General features: G+C 44.3%; 1 protein-coding gene across 2 annotated transcripts; it reads left to right on the top strand.

Moving 5' to 3' along the window:
* Window positions 1–41: 41 nt before the first annotated feature.
* LOC149344315 (ragulator complex protein LAMTOR3-like) lies at window positions 42–24,569 on the top strand. 2 transcript variants are annotated; one of them, XM_089546241.1, is made up of 6 exons: window positions 42–324; window positions 741–799; window positions 6,551–6,684; window positions 9,996–10,059; window positions 18,865–18,943; window positions 24,447–24,569. In XM_089546241.1, the coding sequence occupies exons 1-5, from the start codon at window positions 236–238 to the stop codon at window positions 18,936–18,938; spliced, it is 420 nt and encodes a 139-aa protein (XP_089402367.1). In that variant the 5' UTR covers window positions 42–235; the 3' UTR covers window positions 18,939–18,943; window positions 24,447–24,569. The 2 variants fall into 2 exon arrangements, with proteins under 2 accessions (XP_089402367.1, XP_089402366.1); XM_089546240.1 differs by having other exon boundaries at window positions 43–324; window positions 18,865–18,951.
* The last annotated feature ends 2,545 nt before the right edge of the window (window positions 24,570–27,114 follow it).

Raw genomic sequence — 27,114 nt, 5'->3', positions numbered from 1 at the left:
GTTCTCCAATGTAAACAACATGGCCGACGTAAGTCATATGATTTTTAGTCGCTTATGCTTGTTTTTGATAAGGCTGTTAATTTGGCGAAGTGCGGTACTGATGTTCCTCAGTAAAGGCATCTGCAAGCAACCGACCCTTGGTCGGCAGTTCCTAAATGCTTAACGAACGTCGATCACTCGACAATATTCGATTTCTATTCTGTCTCCATCACTACCGCATACACCCGCCCAGCAAATGTCTTCTTTGTACTTTTATCCCGATCCTTACCACTTTTCTGTACACTTGCAGGAATTGAAGAAGCACCTTACCCAACTTATTTCCAGGTAGAGAAACTTTTCTACAATTGTTTACGCTCTTGTATGCTATGGACATTCACCGGCTGTCAGACTCAAAACGGTGTTATTTTCGCAGTATCACCGAGTCTCTTAATTGCAACTAGAACCTTTCTTTTTTCTTTTTCACGGTTAGAGAGTGCATGAGCTCACCGTTTTGTTGCCAGATGCTGTCTGTGCTCGGTATGATTTTTCGGGGCTGTACAATATGATGTATCAATTGAATTTGTTTTGTTTGTATTGTTTTCGTTGACATCTTGCTTCACTAATCCAATCAGCAGCATCTCTAATCAAAGTGCCTGCCGTATGAGGGAGTAAACGTTGTTGCGTAATAAAGAGCTTGAATTCTTGGCGCCTGTTTTTATTCGGCGCTGCCTGAAATAGGCGTTTTATTTTGCATTATTTAGGGTCCCAGGCCTTCAGGCCATCGTCTTCACAGACCGAGATGGTGTGCCTCTAATCAAAGGTAATAATTGATCCTGGTGCTCTTTCTTTGTGAAATTTTTCTTGTTTGTGAAAAGTCATGAAGCTTTCAGGTGTGACAACTATGAAGTGGCACTCGTCGCACTCCTGACAGCTTTTACTGTTTTTTTCCTAGGCTTTGTACACTAAACATTTCCGTGATGCTGTCATTCGGGGCTATTTGGTGATCAAACTGATGCCATTGCCCAGCCTCTAGGCTCATTTGGAATGTAGCTATAGCTGATTTCCTGTGCTTTTGTATCGGGGCAACTCAGCCAGACAAATGATCTTTTGGACGAGGCAAAAGTTTCTCACGGTGTAGCACATTCTTTTGCAGCCACTTTTGGTAGCATACATAGCTGATGTAAAGAGCCAAATACGTCACATTGGTGAATATTTTCTTGCACACTTTTGGATTTCCAAGCCGGGACTCAAGCTACGTTTGTAGCGCCATGCTCAGAGTCCAAGTACTGATCCTAACCTTGCGGATCAGGTCACACTCACTGCTTTCACTATCATCCAAATGTTTAGGGTATTAATGCGATAGCGGTAAAGGCCCCCTTGCCCAGAAAATCTGGTTTTGACGTTGTCGGCGTTGAGCGAAAAATCATGGATGTAACTGACAGGTGGTCCCCACAAAGCAAGCTAGGAGGCACATGAGCCATCTAGGTCACGTGACTTTGTGGCGTCATCACAGCCTGCCTTCCGGATAGTGAGCCAACTGTCCACCGAGGCAGGTGGCAGTTAAATTAATGATTGATCACTTAGGAAAAGCAACTTGGACTGCACAAGGCCCACCGCTGGGAGCACCTGCCATCGCAGGGCAGTGGCGCATTGCTTAACCACTGCACCACTGTACCAGGAGGGGTATGAGGACTCCCAGGGATGTATGAATGTAAAGCAGAGGATGACCTTATGCATATATGGGAACTGATATCACACTATCGCGTCATACCGTTAAGGCTTAAATGTCCCCTTTTAGCACCCCTGAAACTTAACTCTTCTCACGATGCCATGGCTGTGTTCAAAAGAAGTAGTGAGAAAAGAATTTTTCCCTGCAGTATATTCTCAAAACTAGTGAACAGCTAGTGTCATCTGGCATGAAAACTGCGATCTAAAAGTTATCAGACAAGCATCTGGCACTATTTTCTGGTGCATATTTAAAGTGAGGACTATGAGTTGCCGTCTTTGGAAGCAGATAGGTTAAGGAACTCTATAGACGCTGCTATAGAGTGACCCACTTGCCTTTCGAATAGAGACAGCAGGCGGACAGGTAGCCTCTATCAGCGTGTAACAAATGTGCCAGTTTGTCACAATTGCCCCACCCACACTGTTGCTTCATCTACCTGTGCAAACTTTCTTGTTTGTGGGGTTTGTCATATTCTAGCTCGTTCTGCATGGCCACAATGCTTTCGCAGCTGGAAACCTTCATCATATTTCCGTTAGTCAATCTGCTTGATGCAGTGTTGACCTCTGCAATTTTTCCGCATTCAGCATTGCTTTCTTCATTTGTAATGTTGACTATGCAGAGAAGCAAAATTTACGGAGCCCTTCACTATGGCATCCTTCATAGCCTGAGTTGCTTCAGGATGTTAAACCCCAGTAAACCAAACCAAATGTTCCCACCACTACCACCACGTGTAGAAGGGCCAAAAACAGACCAAACTGAAGAGCTGGCAGCAGATTAGAGATCCCAAAACGATTACTTTTTTTTTTTTTGCAGCATAAGTTCTGTTATCAACCAAACGTGTGCTTCTAATTGTTCTGAATATGATCTTGAACGCGGAGCCAACCCAAGTGGCTGATGGCAGCAGTTTTAAAGTGCGTACTCGAACAATTCCAGTGCCATCTGGGTTACTGCAAGCTGCCTATAGAGTATGAAAGGTCAAGAAATGAAATGAAATTTAGCAAGCTGCCAAGACTGCTCTTTGGTGTGGGGTCCCATAGACTGGACTACACCACCATTAATTTCCACATGGTCATAACAGAGTCTTTTTGAATCTTTACATCACAAGTCTGAATCAAGTGGTGGGGAAATTTTTGTACAATTTTCTCTGCGGTAAATGCACGTTTTGCTGCTGGAGAAGCATTAAGGTATGTCACCACCTTTGAAAAAGCGTTTTTTTTTGGAAAAATGACATTTTTTCTTTCTTATATTTTGGGAATCCCTAAACATTCAAAAATGTTTTGCAGCAAGAATAATGTTCGTATCTTATTTTGTTAAAAATTTATAGCCAATTATCGAACAGGTGGTGAACAGTTCTGAAACCGAAACTAATGTGGTTTGGTAACAGAAAACGATAACTCGGCAATAATCAGCGGCTTATATTGAAAATGTTTTGTTTTGTTTTAGTCTGATATGTAAAAGATTACTCAAAGGCAATATTTAAGGCTTTTTTTGTTTTTTAAACATTGCTTTAAATTTACGCAAGGGGGATGCATTACGCTACAAGCGTCTCAGTTGTTTGCTTCGCGCTATCGGTTTGAATGCTACCGAATTCGTCCTTCAGTGATTGCAACAGAAGTACAGCAGATATTTTGAGGGAAGCAGGCATCGAATCTGGCCACCACACTCTCCTAGCATGTTGCACCAGAGACCATTACCATGTGATGAAGGCCCAACGTCAATCCACGGGTGAGGCAAAGCATCTCCGCAAAAAAGGACGGGCAGCAACAAATGCCAAAAGAGAACTCACATCAGCTAAGGAGGGCCCTAGCTATGAACCTGGAGGATTTTAACTTCCTAGGGCATGATGATCTTCTTTCTACAAGGATTGAAAAACTTTAATCTTGTTTTTCTCAAAACTTTATTTCTTGCACTTTTGTGTTGCGCAAACAGTCATAACTTCGAAATAACTAAATATTTTTGAATGAAACTTTGCACGCTCTTTCCTTTGTTATTAGCCTGTGCAATGAACTAGGATAAATTAAATCGAATGGTGAGTTTTGATATAATCATATTTTATGTCAAGGAATGCAGGCAAAAATGACACATTTTTTTGTTTTCTTTGGCATTTTTGCTATAACTTTTTTCCCAATGATCGGATGGCAAAGATCCTAATTGGTTGCACAGTATGGTTAGTTGGCTAAGTCTGTGCAAAAAAGTTTAAAATTCCTGCTCTCCATTCGCTAGTTAGGAATGTTCGCATAAGAACCAAGTTTGGGCATTTTTCTGTGAATAATTAATACCAGCATGGCTTTTTTCACTCTTTCTTGCTTTTGAATATATATAAAACTGTGCTTTATAACGTAAATGTGAAATAAAAATTTAATAGTCAAAAATTCAAAAAATTTTCAAAAAGGTGGTGACATACCTTAAGGCAGCCACGAAGAGGCAAAAGAGAATTGTTTTTTAGTGCGAATAGAAGTTTCAGTATTCCCCAGTGTCGTTCTTGGAGGTTAGACACGTTGAGAGGAGTAGTAAGGTGGAAAGTTTGCCGAGTTGAATCTTATTCGTGATGTAGTTAGCGCCAAAAATGAGGACCAAGGTCGGAGAAAGACACAACACGAGCACTTTTTCGCAACTGTACTTTAACTCTTTCGCTACCGCAGAAAAATGGACGATTTGGAGTGTACTGAAAGAAAATTTTTTTTCACAAGAACTAATACACCCAGCACATATTGCAATGCATGAAATTGTAGCTTATTAGTTACACTTCTGAATGAAACAAACAGAAGGGTTGTGTGTGCGAAAGTAAATGAACATTTATTTGTGAAATTTGCTAAAAACACAAAAAAAGTATATAGCAAAAACAAAAATTACCGGCTGCACTAAGCCAGAACTTGATTAGAGGAAAACTGGAATATACAAACTGTTGCACATGTTTATAGCTGTCATTATTTACAGTTTCAGCTATGAGAAAAATTTACTGCACTTTCCATGGCCTGTCAAGTCGGGGGTCATGACTGTGGTGCCACTGTGAAGAGCAATCAGGGGTGAAGATGTGAAGCAGAGGTAGACTGACAGGTGCTTCACATAAGGTTTTATCTTTGTTCCTCCCTTGTTCTCTGATAGCCGAGCTTGCAGTTTCTTCTTTTTTTAATTTTTTTTCGGTTGGTGTTGAATGGATTCTATGGGAGGATTGGGGGCATGGACTTCATTTCCCTCATCATACCCGAAGATTTCTTGAATGAGCTGCTCCCTGAAAGCCAGCTGATAAAATTTGGCATTTTAGGCAAGCTCTAAAACATCAGAATCAACGAAATAAGTTTTATCAGTGTGGTTCAAAAGCCAGGACACTTTCCAAGTCTTGCCAATAGATGCTGCCGCCACTGAATCATCCGGGTCCGTTATGTGCAAAACAAACAAACAAAAAAAGCGAAAAACCAATTTTGAGAAATGATTTTTGATGGCAGAGGGCCATAATAGATTATTCTGGTATTTCAGTAGAAATAAAGTCGCGGCAGGTCAACAATTCCAATGTATATGATGATTCCAATGAACATCAGCATCTCCAACAGATTCACGTCTTCCCATGAGCCGTCACGCCGAACTTGCTGAAAATCTTCATCCATGCATACTTATTAGTGTTTCCGCACAGGGTCTTCATCATTTCCGCCGTGAAGAGCATCAAAAAAAGTCGAGAAGTCGAGCTAATCTCCGAGCGCCGCTCCGCAGCGATGTGCTGATATGGACACCTAGCTGTCGTCTTGGTTGAAAAACTTGCGACGCGACCTTGAGCATTTGGCAAACTGCCTTCGCCACACGTTGTCAAGAACCTGAAGCACAAAAATAAACCACTCTCATCAATTACAAACCGTATGAACCGCAGAAAACCCACAGCGAACGAAAACAGAACTTACATGCAAGTACGCGCTGACGTTCCAGGCTCCCGAGGCAAAGTCTCGCTGTCGAAACCGAAATCCAACGTTTGTACATTGTTGCCCGACTAATAACCGCTGCTTTCGTCGCAAAAAACGAAACAGAAACCGGCCGACGTATTCGGTGTCAGCTTTCGTTTTCGAGGAGCGCGCGGCGACGCGGACGCCGTTTTCTCCGGCTGACGCCGCTGCGGCCGTTCAAAGTTTTATTTTTCACGGCGCCCCCTCATGTCAAAACACTGAAACCAAGGCTGCAATCGAAGGAGCAGTTGTTGAGCTCGCTAGCTAGATGGCGGAGCAAGTACACGACTCTCCAAAATGAGCTTTTTTGCGCGGGCGATTTGAATCGATCATATGCGATCGATGGCCTATGGCGCGGTAGCGAAAGAGTTAATAGAAAAACACATGATATACACCCGTCTCACGAAAGTAAATCAAAAGAAACTTGCATGATAACATCAAGAAAATCATAGGGCATGATACATCTGAAGAGTGCTGAGTAACATAATGGTGGTTTTTATATTTAGAGACAAGGAAATACATGCATAAGTGCACTGTCAAAAGAACTGGCATACCTGGATCATACGTGGCACTAATTTCTCCTAGTCCTTCCCTCCTTGTCGTTTTTGTTTATTTTTTGTCTTTTGCTCTTCGTGATTGTGACCATGAAGTTTTCTACTTTTGCACCATTATGTTACTCAGCACTCTTCAGATGTATTGTGCCCTAAGATTTTCTTGTTGTTATCATGTATGTTCCTTTTTATTTACTTTCATGAGATGGGTGTATATCGTGCGTTTTTCCATTAAAATATTAGTCGCGAAAAAGCGCTCATATTGTGTCTTTCTCCCACCTTGGTCCTCGTTTTTGGCGCTAACTACATCATGGACGTTGAGAGGAGTTGGTTGTCCTTGCTTAGCGGAGTATCGTCAACAGCCACCACGGACAGTGCCCCCGAGCATGCCCTGCGGCCTGGCTTCCTGGCCACGGTGGGCATGGCCATGTCCCAGGGCAACAAGCTGGGCCTGGGGAAGTGCAACAAGATGGTTTCCTCCTACAGCAACTACCAGGTGCGTGTGTCCGTTCTCTCTCTTTAGCCCCCTCAAACGGTGCTGCTCGTCATTTATGCTGGAAGAATGCCCCCCATTGTAATTATGACAGAAGCCAACAGCCACAGAAACCAAGGGGCACAGGGGATTTTTTTAAAACTAATTTATTTATTTTATGTTGATCAATTTATAATATTACATAATATTTTATCGCTTAAAGCTAATTGATTAGAAAAGCAGAAGAAAAAACAACCACATGCCGCCGGTGGGATCCGAACCCATGCCATTCATGATGCTGTGGTCACTGTGATAGATAAATTAATTAAAAAATTCCCGTTTTTTTTTTTAATCTATACAGGCTATGCGAACTTAAACTAAGCAGTTTCCTTTGTTTTAGAGCATGAAATGACCTCTACTAGCATTATGCAGTTACGGGGAGCTCCAGTATCAAAGGGAACGCGTTATCCACATTGAACAAAAAAATTATGCGCCTGCTTAAGTCACCTTAAGGGGGCAATGCAATAGTGGTGTGTGCTGCATCCATTGTGCGCGAATGGAAGTTGATGAACACGAGGAGAAGCTTCGCCAGAGAAGCTTCGCTGCTGTCGAACCGAATTCTGGCTGAGCCTTCAGTAAAACACTCTCCGGGGCATGTTAGTTCATAGCTGACAAGAATTAAAGCGCAAAAAGACGGCACAAAGTAGTAGAAAAAATGACAGGACAGGCGCAAACATAGAAACATAGCACAAGAGAAGCGCAATGGCGGCTTCGCTCAAAGCAGATGTGCAACGCCTGAGCACATGAGTGCACGGGAAGGGTAGTTAGTCTGAACAGGAAGAGAGCAGTCTGAATAGCGCCGAGGTTGTGTTCTGGAGTGAAGTGGCAGTACGGGCAACCATGACTGGCACCACAGAGCTCAGCTTCAAAAAGTTTTCTCGCAAATAAAACAAAAAAATACCTCAGTAAAAATTGCTCAGCAAAATTACAATAAAACTAGCTATTAGATGGACACTATTCTAGTTTTTGCAGTGAGCACCACAGTATAATATTTTTGTCTCAATACGCAGCACAGTGCACTTTATTGTTACGTTGGCATTTTTTTTCTGAACGTTATTCAGCGAAGTTTTCGTGTAAACATTTTTTCCACATAGTATATGTCATGGCGAGCCAGTGAAAAGTTTTATATGGCTCACAAATGTTGAGTGGACACTTAAAAAAAAGTTATAAAATGGAGTTTTTGAGCTAACGAAACGAACTACATAAAGCATAAAAACCTTGTGCAGGCAATGTCATGACACTTGATAAAAAGCTACAACTGATATACATTGTCCACATAAATTTTTTTTCCCCCTTGATATTAAGGGAAACTGCTCTTGACGGTTCAATAAAAAGCCACAAATTTTTTGAGCGAAATTGAAGAGGTTTGGTTTGGTTTATGGGGTTTAACATCCGAAAGCGACTCGGGCTATGAGGGACGCCGTAGTGAAGGGATCCGGAAATTTAGACCACCTGGGGTTCTTTTACGTGCACTGACATCGCGCAGCACACAGGCCTCTAGAATTTCGCCTCCATAGAAATTCGACCGCCGCGGCCAGGATCGAACCCGCGTCTTTCGGGTGAGCAGCCGAGCACCATAACCACTCAGCCACCACGGCGGAGGAAATTGAAGAGGGTCGAGCACAAACATTGGTGCGTTTTGCATGGAATGACCTGTATAAGTGTAGGTTTGTTGTGTCGTCTTTCACATAGAGTGGCATCTTACGACTGTATGCTAATAAATAGGTATGCAATTAGAGAGGTTCTAATTACAGAAATAGCAGTGAAGTGAGTAGCAAGGTGTGCGTTGCCGTTTCACATCCTCTTTGCTTGATGTGGCATAGTGGTGGCATAGTGGCAAAGTGCGCATTGTCTTCATTTGATTTCTGAGCGTTTGTGTCAATGTGTGAAGAGAATTCCTTGAAAGGACCCATTAATGATATTGCTTCATTCAGGTGCACCCTTAACTCTTTCCTTACCGCGCCTGTTCAGATAATTTAGTTCAAATTGTTTAATTTGAACGATGACGCAAATTGGTCCCCTCTGCGAGATCCGAGCCACTTCTGGACAAGTAACACCACTCACTATGTTGAAAAAGAACCGTACTTCCAGTTCAGGTTCTTTTTTTTTTTCCTCTCAGACTTAGGAGGGAGTATTTTCGACTTCCCACGAAATTTGTCATCGCGAAGTGATCAAGGCGAGCATGGTGCCCAATGTGGCGTTTTGATGCCACACCAACCCTGCTCAGCAGAGGTGGTGTTATCACGATTCCTCAGCACCTGTTCATGACTTTTGTGCACGCAGGCGACATCCTTGTGTGCAAAGATGATGTCAGTTTGCTTGATTTTAGTTCAGAAAGAGATGACTGCTCCGCCTAGCTCGGGCTATTTACAGGTCCCTGTTTGTAACTTAAAATTTCGCCACTTCCAAGGAGATTTGCTGCTTTTGAGAGCCTCTCTGAAAGTACCGGGCATGCTGCAAACAATTTAGTGCCACCAGCACTGGAGCACATAATGCTTTCTCTTAGATGGCCCCAACCACTTCGATTGAGCAAGTGATAGTTTTAACTGATCGGAAAATTTAGCATAAAGAGCTCTGTAGCTTTGTGTACACATTTCAGGCCTCTATTCTAGGTTTTCATTTTTCTATTTTGTGACGGAATACAGTCACTTTTTTTTTTTTTAATTCTTAAGCCAGCTCTCTCAGATCTTGCCAAAGATTTTCTTTGTGAACACTGCACATTCTGTTTTTTTCTTTTTCTGTCTTTAAAAAGAGGGCATTATTAGCTACTCTGTGATGTGCTGGATGGAAGCAAAATTTTTAAGTTTATGGGTGAATAAATATTTTACACACAGCACCCACAACATACCTGCTTTCCTGCTGTAAGGAAAGAGTTAAGGCAGAGCTCCAGTGTCCCCGTAATGTTTTGGTGCTTCTCAGGGGCATTTGTTTCTTGCCTATCGTGAATCTTTAAGCTAGGCCTGCATCAGCTTCTCTGAAATTCCATGCAGTGCCCCTGGGTCTCCAAGACCACTGTTGTGTGGGTTACTGCTTTGTGGGTACATTTGGGCTGAAAGTATCTAGATGGCTTTTCCTGTCGGAATAGAAACCTGCAGATTCCATAATGTTGGCTGGCTGGGCAAAAAAAAATAAATAAAACTCACGTTGAACAGGAAATCTGTGAAATATCGCTATTTTCTTCCAAGAGACAGCCATCAGTGAAAACTGCCTGTTCTCACATTTAGTGTCATCTCATTTTATTTTATACTTGCCTTTTTTTCTTCTGTTGTGCACAGGTGGTGAGCTTCAACAGGCATCCTGTGACCATCACCCTCGTTGCCAGCAGTTCAGCAAACACTGGTACGCGACCACACCACCTGTCCCAGTTGTACTGCCAGTGCAGGTGTTGCAAATATGTACCCATGGTATCACGTACAGGGAAACCTCGCGAATTAGAACTCCCGTATTTCAAAGTTCGGAATTGTTCGAAACTGGAGCTTTGGTCCTGCCAATGCTGAGTATACTTTTTTAGAGAGGCTTCCCTTGAAGGGACAGTTTGTTGAATTTTTATCAGCCATATTTTTTGTGTGGCAATTGAAAGCTACTGGCTCAAATTCGTAGCCCCAGCCCACTGACAAAAGCAGTAATATTTCCCTAGTTTCCACCACTATATACAGTGGAAACTTTATGATACTATCCACGTTGATACGAATTTTGGGATGGTACGGACTTTGTGAAATTCTTTAGCCCAGAGTGTGTTGTGTACAATGCGCTCAATCTCGGGCGTTCCGAACACTCTCCCACGTCAGTACTGATGATACGAATGCACGAGCTGTTTGTGCACTTTTGTCCACTAAGCGCATCCCACACATCACTGACGTCACGATCGTCAGGTACGCACCGTCAGCAGCGAGTGGTGACGCATGACCGTAAAAAATTCCATACTGTAAACAGATCTGTGTGAACGCATTTCCCGTGCTTCTGCATGCGGATTTCATTCGCTGTGGATGAGGCGGATATTATTGACAATCGTGGTATTCATTTCATTGAGACTGCTGTAGTATCTAGAAGGGTGCGGTAAGGGGGTAGTTGGTACGACATTATGAGAACGAAAAGGATGGGACAAGAGAGGAGAAGAGCCACATGGGACAAACGCAGACTAACAACTGATTTATTCCACCAAGGCCTCCTTCCTTCAACTACAAAGCGCATGTGCACCAGCCACAAAGACAAAAGCCACAGTCATTTCGTGAAACCAAGAAACTCCAACTCTTTGTGGTACAGGTGTACGGAAGCATCGCTAACACATTTGTCGGGCCCTAATCTCGCGATTTCCAAGGCTTCGATAATTTCCCGTTCTTTCTTATCTCTCGCACGTCCGATAACCTTAGTCCTGTCGATTGTAATCCGCGGGCGGGACTCCGGTAGTGGTCCGAATTTCTGAATTAACAGAAGCTGAATGAACACAGTTTTATGTTTTGCTGTGACAGCACTGCCCCCCGTACATTTTCTGTTTCACAATGGAAGGTGGATTCCGGCGCGGCACTGGTTTCCGGATGATGGCAGTAGCGATGCGTGTCTCGAAATTTGACTTCAGCGCTGCTTCTGTCCGAATTTACTGGTTCGAGCGCAATTTCACTTCGAATTAACAAATGTGTGGTGCCATTAACTTATGCATATTTTTGGCGGGAGGGTGCAGGGAGGCTGAATTATGAGAATTTCCAAATTAATGGCAGCCGAATTAGCGAGGTTTGGCTGTAATGTGTAAACTCTGCTCATTGTAAATGCCCAAATTTGCAAGCATCGCATTCATTGACTTTGCATTCACACGGCTGATTTTATTGTGCGATTGTGCGATTGTAACTGTTTTTCTTTCTTTAGCTCCTGTCCACTTCGCAGAAGAGCTCCTTTAGGTTCTTGATTTAACATTCATTGAAGTCTTCTCTTTTGGCATAATATCTTGCGTATTGCATGAATTTTTGTCACGAGCTTCAGCTGAAAATTCCTCGTTCTCATGCCTCCACGTGATCATATTGTTGTGTGTGACAGTGAGCATTGTGCCATCACTCTACACTAGGACTCCTCAGAGTGGATTTTGTGGAACTGTGTCCCTTGAAGTCCTTTTGGGGTTCTCCGAGCACCTTAATCCACATAATCCTTGACCCCTTTTGTTCTTTGCATTGACATTAATTTGGGTCTGGTCATGCTGCAACGGCTTTTAGCAGACTGCTTCGCTCGATAGGCAGTCGTTTTTAATTGAATCAGGGCATTTTTTGACAGGCATGTAAGGCAGGAAGAGAAGAGAACCATTACACGCAGAGTCCTTCAGTGCCTGTGGGATTTCCCTGAGGCATAAAAAAAGTTCAGAATCCTTTTGCTCTATACACACAATGGCATGGCAGTGGCAGTCACTTTTATGCACTCAGCATGTGAGGAGGTACGGCTTTGAGCAAAAAAATTTTTGATTTCTTCATGCATGTACAGTTAAACCTGGATGTAACGAACCTCTATGTAACGAATTCCTGGATTTAACGAAATTTTTGAATTCCCCAACGCTGCCCCCATTGAAGCCCATGTATTTTCGACCTCGATGTAACGAAGATGTTGCGGCAGTTAACCTTGATGTAACGAACTCGCAAAGCTGATCGGTCATTACTTTTTGCACTTTTAAGGAAAATTCGACCAAACAAATGCACTATATTAGTGAATATTAATATTGTACGGAGCCAACAGCTACGCGAACGCCTGGGATCACCGCGACTGGCCGCGACCAAGCGAACTTAGCGATGATGATGATAGCGACGACTAGCGCCGCCCCGTGCCTAACGTAGCAGCCTGTTAAGGCTTTGCTTGTGTAGCGTGGCACCAGGTGGCGTTTGTAGCGGCGGTTGATTTCTTTTGTTGCATTTTTTATGTATGGATTTGAAAAAAAAAAAAAGCATTTTTATTTTGTGATTTCCATTTGTTTCAATGGCTTAGACACGTTATATGTAAGAATTCACTTTAAAAGCAACTCTGATGGCCGGTTCTTTCATTACCAGGGCAAAGGAAGGAGAGGGGGGAAAGGAGGACAAGACCGACGAGACGACGCGTTGCATTCGCCATTTTGCGTTTGTCCTGCGTCTGCGCGTGTCAGCTGTGCTCTCGTGCTGGTTCGTTTGACTTGTTTTGGAGGTGCTAGGCCTGCCGTCGGCGTGTAGTCGTGCATCTCCGCTTGTAACTGCGTCGTCGGTTGGTCATGATGAGTTCTGCTAGTTCTACTGCCAGAAAACGAAAAGTTTTGTCTTTCGAAGACAAACTTGCAATTTTAAATGCAGTCGCCGCGGGCGAGAAGAAGAAGGACATTGTCGCCCATTTCAGCATTCCAGCGAGCACCCTATCAACGATTTTGAGTGCGGAACACAGCATCAGAAACGCAGTGGAGTCGGGAACAAGCTCGAAGAAAAAAAGACTGAAGACGTCGACATATGCTGATGTGGACAAGGCAGTGTTCACGTGGTTTTTGGACACGCGAGCCAGAAATGTGCCCATAAGTGGCGCGATTTTGCAACAGAAGGCAAAGGACTTTGCGTGTATCCTGGGCTATGACGATTTCAAGGCAAGCAACGGATGGCTGCAGGGATTCAAGAGCCGACACGGTGTCGTCGGGAGAGTAATCAGCGGCGAATCTGCCTCCGCAGACAGCGATGCTGCTGCTGCATGGGTGGCTGACAAGCTGCCTGGAATACTGAGTCGCTTCGAGGCGGCCGAGGTGTACAATGCCGACGAGACAGCTCTATTTTATCAAATGCTCCCGGGCCGCACGCTAGCACTAAAAGGCGATGACTGCCACAGCGGAAAGCAGAGCAAGCTCCGCATAACGATTCTGCTGTGCGCCAACCTCGACGGCACAGACAAGCGAGTCCCACTGGTTGTCGGCAAAAGTGCCCGTCCCAATGTTTTAAGGGAACGAAGCGTATGCCCGTCAAGTATGTGGCGAACTCCAAGGCGTGGATGACTCGGCCAATATTTTCAGCGTGGTTAAAGGAATTTAACCAGGACGTCAAGCGGCAAGGCCGTCAAGTTTGCCTACTGCTGGATAATTGCTCGGCGCACCACGTCGAAGGCCTGCAGCTCTCGAACATCGAACTGCACTACTTCCCGGCCAACTGCACGTCCCTAATACAACCCCTTGACAAAGGGGTCATTAACAGTTTTAAATGCTGTTACCGACGCCGACTAATCCAGAAGATTCTTCTCGACATCCGGCTGGAACGGGAGATGAAGATTGATATTTATCAAGCAGTCGAGATGCTTGCTGCCTTCTGGCAAGAGGTCAGGGCAGAAGTTATTTGACTGAAAGTCAAGTAGGCCTAGGCAAGATAACCGCTGGTCCATAAAGGCCTACTTGACTTTCAGTCAAGTAGGCCTTTATGGACCAGCGGTTATCTTGCCTTCACATTACACTCCCTGCCCAAGCCCATTTCTTCCTCTTGATTTCTATTAGGGTGTCACTAACCTGCATTTGTTCCCTCACCCACTCCGCCCTCTTCCGATCTCTTAACGTTACACCTATCATTTTCCTTTCCATAGCTCGCTGCGTTGTCCTTAACTTAAGCTGAACCCTCTTTGTTAGCCTCCACGTTTCTGCCCCATAGATGAGTACCGGTAAGGTACAGCTGTTGTATACTTTTCTCTTCAGGGATATTGGTAAGCTACCATTCATGATCTGAGAGAACCTGCCATATGCGCTCCACCCCATTCTTTATCTTCTAGTTATTTCCCTCTCATGATCTGGATCAGCTGTCACTACCTGCCCTAAGTAGACATATTCTCTTACTACTTCCAGCACCTGGCTACCAACTGCGAACTGCTGTTCCCTTGCTAGGCTGTTGAACATTATTTTGGTTTTCTGCATGTTAATTTTTAGCCCCACCGTTCTGCTCTGCCTGTCTAACTCATTCATCATGCTTTGCAGTTCATGTCCTGAGTGACTTAGCAAGGCAATGTCATCAGCGAATCGCAAATTACTTAGGTATTCTCCATTAACTCTTATCCCCAACTCTTCCCATTTCAGGCCCTGGAATACCTCCTGTAAACAGGCAGTGAATAGCATAGGCGAGATCGTGTCTCCCTGCCTGACACCTTTCCTTATTGAAATTTCATTGCTGACTTTATGGAGGACTATGGTAGCTGCGCAATCATTATAAATATCTTCCAATATTTTCACATAGCACTCCTCTACACCCTGATTCCGCAATGACTGCTGAGGTTTCTACTGAGTCGAATGCTTTCTCGTAATCAATGAACGCTATATATATAGGGGCTGGTTATATTCTGCGCATTTCTCTATCACCTGATTGATTGCATGAATATGGTCCATTGTCGAGTATCCTTTACGAAAGCCTGCCTGGTCCTTTGGTTGATTGAAGTCTAAGGTTGTCCTGACCCTATTAGCGATTACCTTGGTAAATACCTTGTAGGCAACAGACAGTAAGCTGATCGGTCTGCAATTCTTCAAGTCCTTGGCGTCTCCTTTCTTATGAACTAAGATAATGTTAGCGTTCTTCCAAGCTCATTGTACTCTCGAGGTCACAAGGCATTGCGTATACAGGTTGGCTAGTTTTTCTCGCCCAATCAGTCCTCCGTCCTTCAGCAAATCTGCTGTTATCTGATCCTCACCAGCTGCTTTCCCTCTTTGCATTGCTCCCAAGGCTTTCTTTACTTCCTCCTTCGTTACTGTCGGGATGTCCCATTGCTGTGTTCCACTGCCTCTCTCAGTAACATTCTGATTACATTCGCTACTGTATAGATTTGTGTAGAACTCTTCGGCTACTTTAACTACCTTATCCATATTGCTAATGACATTGCCCTCTTTGTCTCTTATCGCATGCATCTGGTTTTTACCTATGCCTAGTTTTCTCTTCGCTGCTTTTAGGCTACCTCCGCTGTTTAGAGCATGCTCGATTTTCTCCATGTTAAACTTCCTGATGTCGGCTACCTTGCGCTTATTTATTAACTTCGACAGCTCTACTAACTCTATTCTATCTATGGAGTTAGACGTCCTCATGCTTTGCCATTTCTTAATCAGATGCTTAGTCTCCTGAGATAGCTTCCCGGTATCCTGTCGAACCATCCTACCGCCTACTTCTACGGCGCACTCCATTATGATATCTGTGAGACGATCGTTCATTGTTTCAACATTACGGTCGTCTTCTTCAGTTAAAGCGGAAAATCTGTTCTGCCGTAAAATCCTGAATTCCTCTACTTTCCCTCTTAATGCTAACTCGTTAATAGACTTCCGCTTCACTAATTTCCTGCGCTCCCTTTTCAAATCTAAGCTAATGCGAGACCTTACCATTCTGTGGTCGCTACAACGGACCTTTCCGAGGACCTCCACATCCTCTATGATGCCAGGCTGAGCGCACAGTATGAAGTCTATTTCATTTTTAGTCTCACCATTGGGGCTCTTCGATGTGCACTTCCTGTTTGCTCGTTTGCGGAAGAAGGTATTCATGATCCGTAAATTATTTCTATCTGCGAACTCTACTAATAACTCTCCCCTGCTACTAATAACTCTCCGCCTGGTCTCCAGCCTGCTTCTTGCCTACCTTCGCATTAAAGTCGCCCATAATTACAGTGTGCTGTGATTTTACTTTGATCGTTGCCGATTCCAGATCTTCATAGAAGGTTTCAACGATCTGGTCATAATGGCTCGATGTGGGCTAGTAGGCCTGAACCACCTTCAGCTTATACCTCTTATTAAGCCTAACTACGATAGCTGCCACCCTCTCGTTAATGCTATTAAACTCCTCTATGTTGCCAGCTATATCCTGATTGATGAGGAATCCCACGCCTAGTTCTCGTCTGTCTGCTAACTCACGGTAGCACAGTACGTGCGCGCCCTTTATGCTGTATACGCCTCATCTGTCCTCCTAACCTCACTAAGCCCTTTGACATCCCAATTAATGCCAGCTAATTCCTCCAACAGCACTGCTAAACTAGCCTCACTGGATAAGGTTCTTACGTTAAACGTTGCTAGGTTCGGTTTCCAATGGCCGCCTGTCCGGAGCCAATGATTCTTAGCACCGTCCGCTGCGTTTCTGGTGTTTCTATTGAAAATCATTTTCTGGTGTATATTTTCCCTCTAAATCTAGTGAAATGGTTTCAGAGTCACGAAAATGTGGCAAATGTATACTTCTACATTCATGGCATTCCTACTGGTGTGCTACTGGTCAAGATGCTATTTTAATTTTTTTTCCTCAAAGCACAAATTTTAGAAAACAAGGGATGTCTTGACCTGCACTATCGTTCTAGGAGCGCAGCAAAAGATGGGGCAAAAATAGATAACAACAATTGTGAAGAAATCTGCTCCTCAAGGTATCTAGGCAAAAAACCTTAACAGAGGAAAACGACCATTGTACGAGTATTTCCCTGCAATGCACAGCCACCGTGGTTTGCAAAACAATTTTTTTGGGCTACGTCCCAGTCAATTTCAGCAATGAAACTGGGACAGCATAAAAATGAGACATACAATAGCAGGTACAATAATTTTTAAAAATTGAAAATTGGTTTCTGAGGAAAGGAAATGACGCAGTAATTGTCTAGCATCTAGGTGGACACCCAAGCAGTGCCCATAAGGGAAGGGAGGAAGGTGGGAGTGAAAGAGGAAAGAGAGAAAGAGGTGCCGTAGTGGAGGGCTTAATGGAGGGCTTCCAAGTAGTTTCGACCACCTGGGGATCTGTAATGAGCACTGAGATCGCGCAGCACATGGGCGCCTTTTACGTTTTGCCCCCATCGAAACGCTGTTGCCCCAGCCGGGTTAGAACCCTGGAACCACGGCTCAGTAGCTTAGTGCCCTAACCAGTGAGTCACTGCAGCAGGTCAGCAATTTTTTTTAAAAATCAATTTTTGGCCTTTTTTGAGGGGGGGGGGGGGGGGGGGGTATTTCAAATCCGCGTCTCTCTTTGACGCAAGTTCGGGTGGCAAAGCGAATGCAGCACGGTGGAAAGTCCATCACATTGTCACACGAAGGAAAATGGCAATATGCTGATGGCTGAAATGCAGAACAGCCAGAGTGCCCGATGCAAGCAATGCTTCACTGGTATTTGCTTTTGCGGTTATGTGTGTTTAGCTGCGGGCAAAGTCAAGAAAATAGCATGTTTTAGTTTCTGCATTTACTGAAGTAAGATACCATAGTTTGAAAACTGCTACCATTTATTTGCCGCCGCGGTGGCTCAGTGGCTATGGTGCTTGGCTGCTGACCCAAAAGACGCGGGTTCGATCCCGGCCGCGGCGGCTAGAATTTCTTTGGAGGAGAAATTCTAGAGGCCCGTGTACTGTGCGATGTCAGTGCACGTTAAAGAACCCCAGGTGGTCGTAATTTCCGGAGCCCTTCACTACGGCGTCTCTCATAGCCTCAGTCGCTTTGGGACGTTAAACCTCACAAAAACCAAAAAAATAAAGCTACCATTTATTTATCCTTTTGTGGTTTAGGTGTAGCCATGTGCCTCTGTGTATTTCACTTGCTGCTTCTTTTATGTTGGTGTTGGCAAACTGCATTCTGGGAAAAGACAACTGGATTCTGGGAAACATTTGGATTCCTTAGAGTACTTTTTATTAACAACAGCTAGGTTGTCTATACCAAAGCAGTATGCAGACACAGGATCACTTCGTGTTGTTGTACATCATTTTCTGTGCCATGACAGAGCTGGAAGTCCTCGTTCGACTGCTAACATCATGCCTTACTCTGTCAGTATATAAGCCCAGGTGTTTTTATTTCAGTCATAATCTCTGGAAACGTTTTGATAAGTTGTCTTTTCCTCTAAATTTGGCAGCCACAAGATTCTCCTCTTAGATGAGGGAGGCAGAGGTTATCTTTATTTGTAGTCAGTGTGCACATATTGACCACTACGAAAACACGCAAATATGTATGCAAGTGCATATTGCCTTGAGGCCAGAAATAACATCTTCATGCTGCCCCCCCCATGTCTGCCAGAATTGAGCACGCAAGTGGCAGCAGTACTGGCATGTCGTTGAACTGCAACATGTGTGTCTGGCTTCCTTTGGTTTCCTTGTGCCTCTTACTGTGTATTTGCGTGCACATTCAATGTCTCAGTTCGCGTGGTCCTTTTCAGGCACCTGCTGAACTGCCATTCTTTTTGTGTGACTTTTGTTTTCTTCTAGGCATGATACTCAACCTTGAAGAAGAGCTCAACGCTGTTTCACAGACACTAAGGAGTGTTGTCGAAGCTTCCTAGCCCATGTAAGCAGGTGAGCTTGTGAAGTGGTGGTCTGAAAAGTGATGTGACTTGACGAGCTACTTTTATAAGGACTTCAGCTTTTATTTGTTTCGTTAGCTTTATTGTAAATGTGTTATTATTTGCACTCTCTGATCCTGTTTAGGCTATTGCTCCCCCCTTTCTTTCTCTCTCCGCGTCCTCTCCCAGTCCTTTTATTCCTGCTAGCCGCAGCTCAGGGGCTTCAGGCTTCGACGGAGAGATACAGTGGCTAGCAACATCTATTCCTTCAAATTTGTTATTTTCTTATAACCAATAAATAGCCACTAAAAACAACAACAACATCCTGTTTAGGTTTTCCACTTTAGGCTTTTCTCCTTTTTATGTATGTTTTAGGTTTTTATTGTTTAGCCTAGTTATCATTCACTCTTAGTTTCATTTTTTTTTTTGAATTTTTGCAATACTTATGACTTCATAGTTTTACAGCAGCTTGGTTTTATTGCGCACTACAGTTTAGTTTTTGAAAGAGGAGCTCTGCCTGCAGGCTTCTCTTTGTTATTTTTTGAGGCCTTTTGTTATTTTTTTTACCTTTGAGACTCTGAGTGTGTTCCTGATGTTCTGTACGGACATGACTCGGTTGCCTTGAGGAGGGTATGGGGAGGGTAAAAAGGCAGTAGCAGTGGGCGTTTGCCATAGAGTTTCTTACTATTACCTAGAGGGAAAGCTGGCGCCGCTGCACTTCAGCCACCATGGACGCCCAAAGCATCATGGGGCGGTGAGCTACTTGTTGCGGAACAGTTGTAGTTTTTCAAGAACACGGAGTGGCACTACTGAGATGTTTCATTCCGAAAACGCTGTTCGTGTGTGCGCAGATGACTTTTGCGCGAATGCAGTGTGCAAAACCCATAGTAGTGAAAACGCGACGACACACAACGCCAATAAAAGGTTTCACTTTTCTGAAATGCCTTTAAAAACCTCTTATAGTGTTTAAGCAACAGCATTTTTTTTTAAAACATATTTACTTTTAAAAGTGCGCCTCTTAATTACGAAATATTAGTTTTTGTAGTGTTCATTGCTTGGCCAATAGGAGAGCTAGCCATGCCTTATTTTGGGCGAACTTTGCACTTAAATGCTTTTCTGCTCGTTTGTTGCAATTTACAGACAGAATATTGAATGTTAGGACGTTTGTAGTTATCAAACAGCCTTATTTTTCGATTATTTTGTGGCCAAAAGTTGCAGTTCCGCAACAAGTAGCTCACCGCAGCATGATGCTTTGAGCGCCCATGGTGGCTGAAGTGGTCTCGAGGGGTCTCCATGCAAACTCCCATAGACGGGCTGCCAGCTTTCCCTCTAGGTAATAGTAAGAAACTCTATGGCGTTTGCTATGGGGACCAGCTGGAGGGTAGTTACGCTAGAAGGAGTCTTCGAAGAGGGTTACCGTGGGCACAGGAGCGTATGGCGAGGGCATAAGAAGGCCTAACCAGACGGTGGTTACCAACGGAGGAGCTGTGTGGCGGGAGCACAGGAATCCTCAACCGGAGGACGGTTACGTGGGAAGGGAGAGGGTATGGCGAGAGTGTAAGAAGGTGCGACTGACGCATGGTTACCTCGAGAACCACCTAGAGTGTAATTATTCTTGAAGGAGGAAGGTAAGGTGAGAGCATCGGAAGGCATAACTGGAAGATGGTTACCATGAGAGCTGTCAGGAAGGTGGTTACTGTGTGAGGAGGACTTAGTGAGAGTGGAGGAAGCGGCAAGCGGAGTATGGTTACCATATGGTTAACTGGAGTATGGTTACCATGGAGAGCGTAGAAAGCTTAACCGGAGGGTAGTTACCGGCTGCTGCAGTACGTGCCCCTCCCCCCCTCCTCTCGCCTCCATGAGAAGGGGGTCATAGGTCATGGATGGTGCTACATGCCTAGAGTGGCGAACTGGGAAGGAGAGCTGGTTGAAAAGCTAGTGCATGCAGAAAGCAAAAGAGAACACTAAAACTATATAGACATGGAGTCACTCTCATGTCCTCTGCTCAGCATACCGTAAAATACAAATATCTTGACAGCTGTTGCTGACTCGCGTTGCACAGTGGTGAGCGTCTTTTTTATTTTTTTTCATAGGAGGATGTCTGACCAAGTCAGCCAAACATTTACGCTTCTAAGCTATGTGATACACCCTTGTAAAAAAAATCGGCACCAGTATATGCAAGACCATGTTGTCGCCAGGCTATATATTATGTAGGGTACCTGTGCTGCTGCTCCTGCTCAGGTGTTCCATAAATTAAACATTAAATAGAACTCTCACCTTTGCTGTTGAGTGCCTCTAGCACTCCGTCTCATGGCTCGGTGATGGCCCCTGTTGAGTACACAGTGGCAGGAAAAGCTGTGACTGATGCAGCAGACCAAGCGTTAGGTGAAAATACAGTCGCCGACTGATTTTTCAGACAGGGCGGAGCCCGAAAGAATGGTCTGAATAATCTAACAGTCCAAAATATCGTGAACTTAAAAAAAATATATTACTTCTGCAAAAAACAGCCTTCAAAAATTCAGGGGGCACTTTGACTGTCTAAAGTGTGTTGAAGCGAAAGCCTTTTCCGCACCACTTTCGCTGTTTCTGTGGCACTGGTGGCGTCACATATAATTGAGTACTAATTACTAAGTGATGACAAATCACTAATTAATGGTTAATTACTGATTAATGCCTGAATACTGATTGACTGCTAATTAATGACGCTTAAGCTTCGCCTTTTGGAGTGGAATGCGACAGCGTGTTGTAGCGCTGCCAGGGAGTCCACGGAATGGAACGCCGAAGGCCAGAACAGAACGCCACCACCTGTTCCGCAATGCCTTGCCCTTTGAACGCTTTTTGAGGAAAGGAAATGGCGCAGTAATTCTGTGTCATCTCGGTGGACACCTGAACTGCACCGTAAAGGAAGGGAGGAAGTGGGAGTGAAAGAAGACAAAGAGGGCCCATAATGAAGAAAATGGAAATTGTATTTGAGGAAAGGAAATTGCGCAGTAACTGTGTCACATATCTCGGTGGACACCCATCAAAATTCAGGGGGGCACTTTTTTTTTACCTAAAGTGTGGTCACTGATGTGTGGTTAAGATGTTAAGCTTAAGTGGAATGCTACAGCAACGCTGCCAGGGAGTCCATAGAACACCACCGCTCCATTTTTGAGGAAAGGAAATGTATCTGTCTCTCATATCTCGGTGGACACCTAAACCTCGCTGGAAGGGAAGGGAGGAGGATGAGAGTGAACGAAGACACCGTATTCACTAGATGCGCCTTTGTTCATTCCAAACCATCGAGCTGGCATGGCGGAGTGGATAGCATGCTCGTCCCGCACGCGAAGACCGGGGTTCGATTCCCGAGCTCGACCAATTTCCTGCTTGGTTTTATTTATTTGTATGGCCTGACGAGAGCAGTTATTTAGGCTAATTGATAAATTAAGCAGTTAACTATGCTCAGTCCCACTTACTTGGAGAGCCACTATACGATCCCTTCAAATGGTTGCGTGGTTACTAGCCAAAGTACAATTGGCCCCGTTTGAAATTCGCGCACTGTGACGTCACGACCGTTTGGACCAATTGAAAAGCGTGACATTTCTGCCGACAACTGCTGCTTACAACGATGAGACATTAAAGGCTTTCGCCTTAATAATCACGGGCTTTGGCATTTAATACGTTCCGTTTGCATGTGATACTGTTAGATTCTATTCAAGCCAGAGTCAAGATTTCATGTTCGCATAAACTCAAGTCGCCAATACCAGACGGTGAGACGTGGCTGTCTCTATGCGTGGCATGCGAATCGAGAACAGTGCTTTCCGGGATGATGAAGATCGTGAAGACAGAGAGGGGAACCCCAATGGAAGGAGAGAGATGAAGCATGTGCCTCTGGCTGCACCCTCACCATGCTATGTGTGGCAGTGTCTAAGCTGCTGTGAACGCTGCATCAGTCCCATTTTCGACGTGACTGCGCACTCTTCTTTGTAGACCACCGTGATTGTACATTCAATGGCAATGAAGATCGTGCGTTTGGAGAGTTCTAGAATGGGGATACCAATGCACGGAGGCCTCAAGGAAATACCAGGTCCCAGCAATATGGGCGCCTACACCAGTGACATTTAGAACAGGGGTTTATTGTACACAGCGATGCCAGGCTTGGGTTCGTTGACTGCAAAGCCATTACTGCTGAGAAGAGAAACACCAAAAAAAGAAAAGTAAACATATGATATGGATACGTACACCACTGACATTTACAGTAGGAGTTTTCTGTATGCAGCGGTGTCAGGCTTGGATTTGTTCACTGCGGCACCATTACTGCCAAGAAAAGTGCTAAAACACAAAAGTAGACTTATGGAAATGTTCTTGTTTCATATATCTGGTTACTTCTTTGCAGCAGTAAATTTGCATACAATAACGAAAAAAAAATGCAATATATAAGGAATGCTTTTGACCTTTTTTTGTTTGTTACATGCAGCATTTAGTGTTTGCCACGTGCGGCACTATCTCGGCCGGAATGCGCAGTGCTAACTCTCGCAAATGTAGTTACTTTGTTTTGTTTATGTGCACATAAATAAGTAAAAAAAAGTTAGCGGCATGTGAATTTTTTGTGACCCCCTTTTTGAACCAAAATCATTGACCTGTTTGAACCTCCTGCAGGCATCAAACAACATGTGAGCTCTGCAAATCCACCAGCAGTCTCAAAATCTAGCTTGTTTTGTCCCTGAAATTTTGTGGTCTGGGCATCTTCACACAAAGCAACAGCTTCGTGTACCTTCCATTTGTTGTGAATGTGAGACACCGTTTAGCAGCAACGACGAATCGGTAGTGAAGTGAAAGGTCCCGTTTCGACGGGTGCCGCCATGTTTCCCAAACATAGAGTGTCGTTGGGGCGCACGTTATTTCGGCAAAATGGCATTCGCCGCTAACAATAACCCAAGACTCAGGACGTGCCTTACATTCTGCACATGCGCGTTTTGACACCCCAAACTTCTTGGGGGGCCCCTAAGGCTTGGGCGCCCTATTCTGAAACTCTCTATTAACTCAAGCGGCAACAATGAGGAACAGATGGCCAAGCCTATCCAAGCCAGTCCGTCCGACTTCGTTTAAATCCAAGGTGGGGTTGCCCACAGCACACAGGGCCGGTTGTTTGGGACGGCAGTGTCCGCTTGCGTCTATGCTGTGTCGAAAATTCGACTTTCGATGGGAAAAAAAACTATCTCCATAGCATTACTTTCGTCTATTTTAGTCTAAAAACTGCAACATTAGGACTCCAGAGGGTCCGAAATATCAGTTTGTGAATATGTACACGTTCCTATGAAGTGCCTGCTGGCTTCTCGGTGAAGTCCAAAATATCGTGCGCATGCAAATTATTAGAGTTTGAAAAATCAGTCGGCTGCTGTATTCTCTTAATAGGTTTGAAGAAGTGATTTTATGTAACAGATTTTTAGTCCTCATCTGAATGCTTATTCTGCATGGTTCTTCTGTAACTGATGTCTCTGTTTTTCTTTTTTTTTCTCTTCATTTCAGGCAGGAGATTCGTGCGAGGCAGTGTGGTCATCACTTTGGACCGTGGATGCTTTAACACATTTAACAGCTTGTTTTATGCTATGGCAAATAAATGCCTTCTAAAATAAATTTTAGCATTTGGAATGGGTGCTGCCTCATTTTTCTATTGCGGTGTAGTAATAAATGAGGATTCAGTCCCTTCTGGACTTCATTCAGTCTGCAATCATTCTCCCATTCATGTAGTCATATCCTCTTTGCCATAAGGCAATAATTATGACTTTAAGAGAAAGTAGCAACACTTGTGACTGCTGATGTTGATTGCCAATACGCAGAGCTGCAGATAGTCTTTTTTGGGAGGCTTAATGGGCACTAAGTGGAGTCTTGAACGTTGCGAGTCCATGGTTAGGAAAGTCGTAAATGCTAAGTAATCTGCGGACTTCTCTCTGTAGAGTACAAAATGGCTGAAATAATTTTTGGGCATTTTTAATAAGTGAGTTTGTTTACATAACACTGATTGTATACAGCAAGTGTTTTGCAATCAAAGATGTTGGAGCTGTTTGCTTTTTTTTTCTTTTTATGCATCAAGTTCTCTTCAGTCATTGTGGTCTAACAAAAGCTTCCATCCCCAGATGACATCAAATGATCACACAAGAGTGCAGTTTTGTCATGCTGTACCCCCACCACCACCTAATCATCTGTACCGCCCGACTGTACCCAGCAGTGACTTTGACGGAGTATGGTGGACAGTCAGCCTCCCTCTGCCCAGAAAGAAATTTTCTGTTGGGAAGTCACACAGGCCATCTTTTTGTCGAGAAGTTTAATGACTTGACGGTGGAGGCAACTTGCAGAGTGTCTCTATCTGAGTTGTCCACCAGCATCTGCTGAACGTGTGAGATAGACTCCTGAGACATTGTGCACATCTATCCAACAGGTGCATCAGCTCATGTAGCGTTGGATTTGTGCATACCTGTGCTTTGGAAATGAACTAACAACTTGTGTAATGTAAATGCTGGTGTGTTCAAGGCCTTTATTTAAACACTTGGAAACGGATTTTAGGGGCAAGGTTCTGCAAGAAAGGTCATTATACTGCTGACAAACCTTTTTTCCTACTTAATATATTGGTCTGAAAATGGTTTTACGGAAAACCAAGGCTATTTGATTGCATTTCTGTTTTTTGCAAACAGTGAAGTTCCTTAATATTGAAAGTACATTACATGCGTGTTTTTGCATAGCATGGAGACATGCAGCATGTAATATTCGTGACACCATGAAGCAATGCTGGATGTATTACTGAAAGTGCTATATCACGGCAGAATATTTTTGTGAGTACAGTGCTAGTAACATCTCTTTGGAATCAAAGCACAGAGTGTGAACTAGTGCATGCAACTCCACATTCGCCTGGTTCAAAGATGCCCCCAAGTCGCAAATGCAATAGTGTATGTCTTGGTACTTTGTGTTCAGACTTTCGTGAGTAGCGCTTTCACGATTGTGAACTTTGAACAACGAAAATGAAACGACTGCTAAGTGCAGCTCAAAGAAATTTTGCACACTTAACGAAATATGCACTTCTCAAAAATGTGCGAAATATGCATGTGTTTTGTCAGTTAGACGGGAAACTATTGCTCCCCTAATATGCATCATTTTTGCCATTCTTGGTCTTCTTAAAATCGCCTCTTTTAAATGACAATCAACAGGAGACAGAAAAGCTGTGGCAGCGGCTCAGTGGTTATGGCGCTCGGTTGCTGACCCGAAAGACACTGGTTCGATCGCGGCCGCAGCGGTCAAATTTCGATGGCGCCGAAATTCCAGAGCCCCGTGTGCTGTGCGATGTCATTGCACGTTAAAGAACCCTAGGTGGTCGAAATTTCCGGAGCCCTTCACTGCGGCGTCCCTCATAGCCTGAGTCACTTTGGGACGTTAAACCCCCATAAACCAAATCAAACAGCCAGAAACCGCTTTGATCGTAGCGAGATTAACATTTCAATTCAGTGCTGCATGAAGAGCCCTGTTTGTGGTGCAGTAGTTTTTTCGAAATGCATCCTGCAAGTAGGCGAATCGTTGGGGTGAAATGGAGGGCTCCTGGCACGGGACTGGCTGGACATTTTAGCTACATACCACGTCTGTGTAAAGCGTGGCTTGGGGTGGGACACCAAAACCCTCGTAGACTTCTTCACAAATGACATCTGTTAGCGATGCTACTTCGATGATGACGGTACAAGTCAACGAAGCTCCCCCTCCCCCGGAAAACTTCGTGGATGGCTTCCCGTAAATTTCTCCTGGTCGTTGACACGGTATCGAGGTGGCTGCCGGTCGTACTGGCGAGCTCTGCAGCATCTAGAGTCCTCTCTATGGTGGCCACTTCCGTACGTGGTTTATTCTACGACGGTCTTCGATGGACCGCAGACTAGACTGGCTAAAAGAGGCTCCTTAATGCCTCGCATCAGAAATCCCACCTCCTTCTTCTCTGCTCATGGGAGGCATCTGCGCGTCGAAAAAGATGTTCCGTTTCTTCGACGTACGGAGTCGCGGTTTCATTCGGATGTTGAATTCTTAACTGCAGTTGAACCTCTGCTCTTTCTTTCTAGACGAAGCTGCTGAACATCCCCACTAGCTGTTTCTTCAAGGCCTTCCAGGTGGTGCGGGAAAGCCATGGTTTTCAAACCATGTTGTGGCTGATCTGTCCAATGCA

This window comes from Amblyomma mixtum, chromosome 5 (genome assembly GCF_055824585.1).
Source record: "Amblyomma mixtum isolate Tamu chromosome 5, ASM5582458v1, whole genome shotgun sequence".
NCBI classification, from domain to species: Eukaryota; Metazoa; Arthropoda; class Arachnida; order Ixodida; family Ixodidae; genus Amblyomma; species Amblyomma mixtum.
Note: the sequence above shows the minus strand (reverse complement) of the source record. Positions and strands in the feature narration are given on the sequence as shown.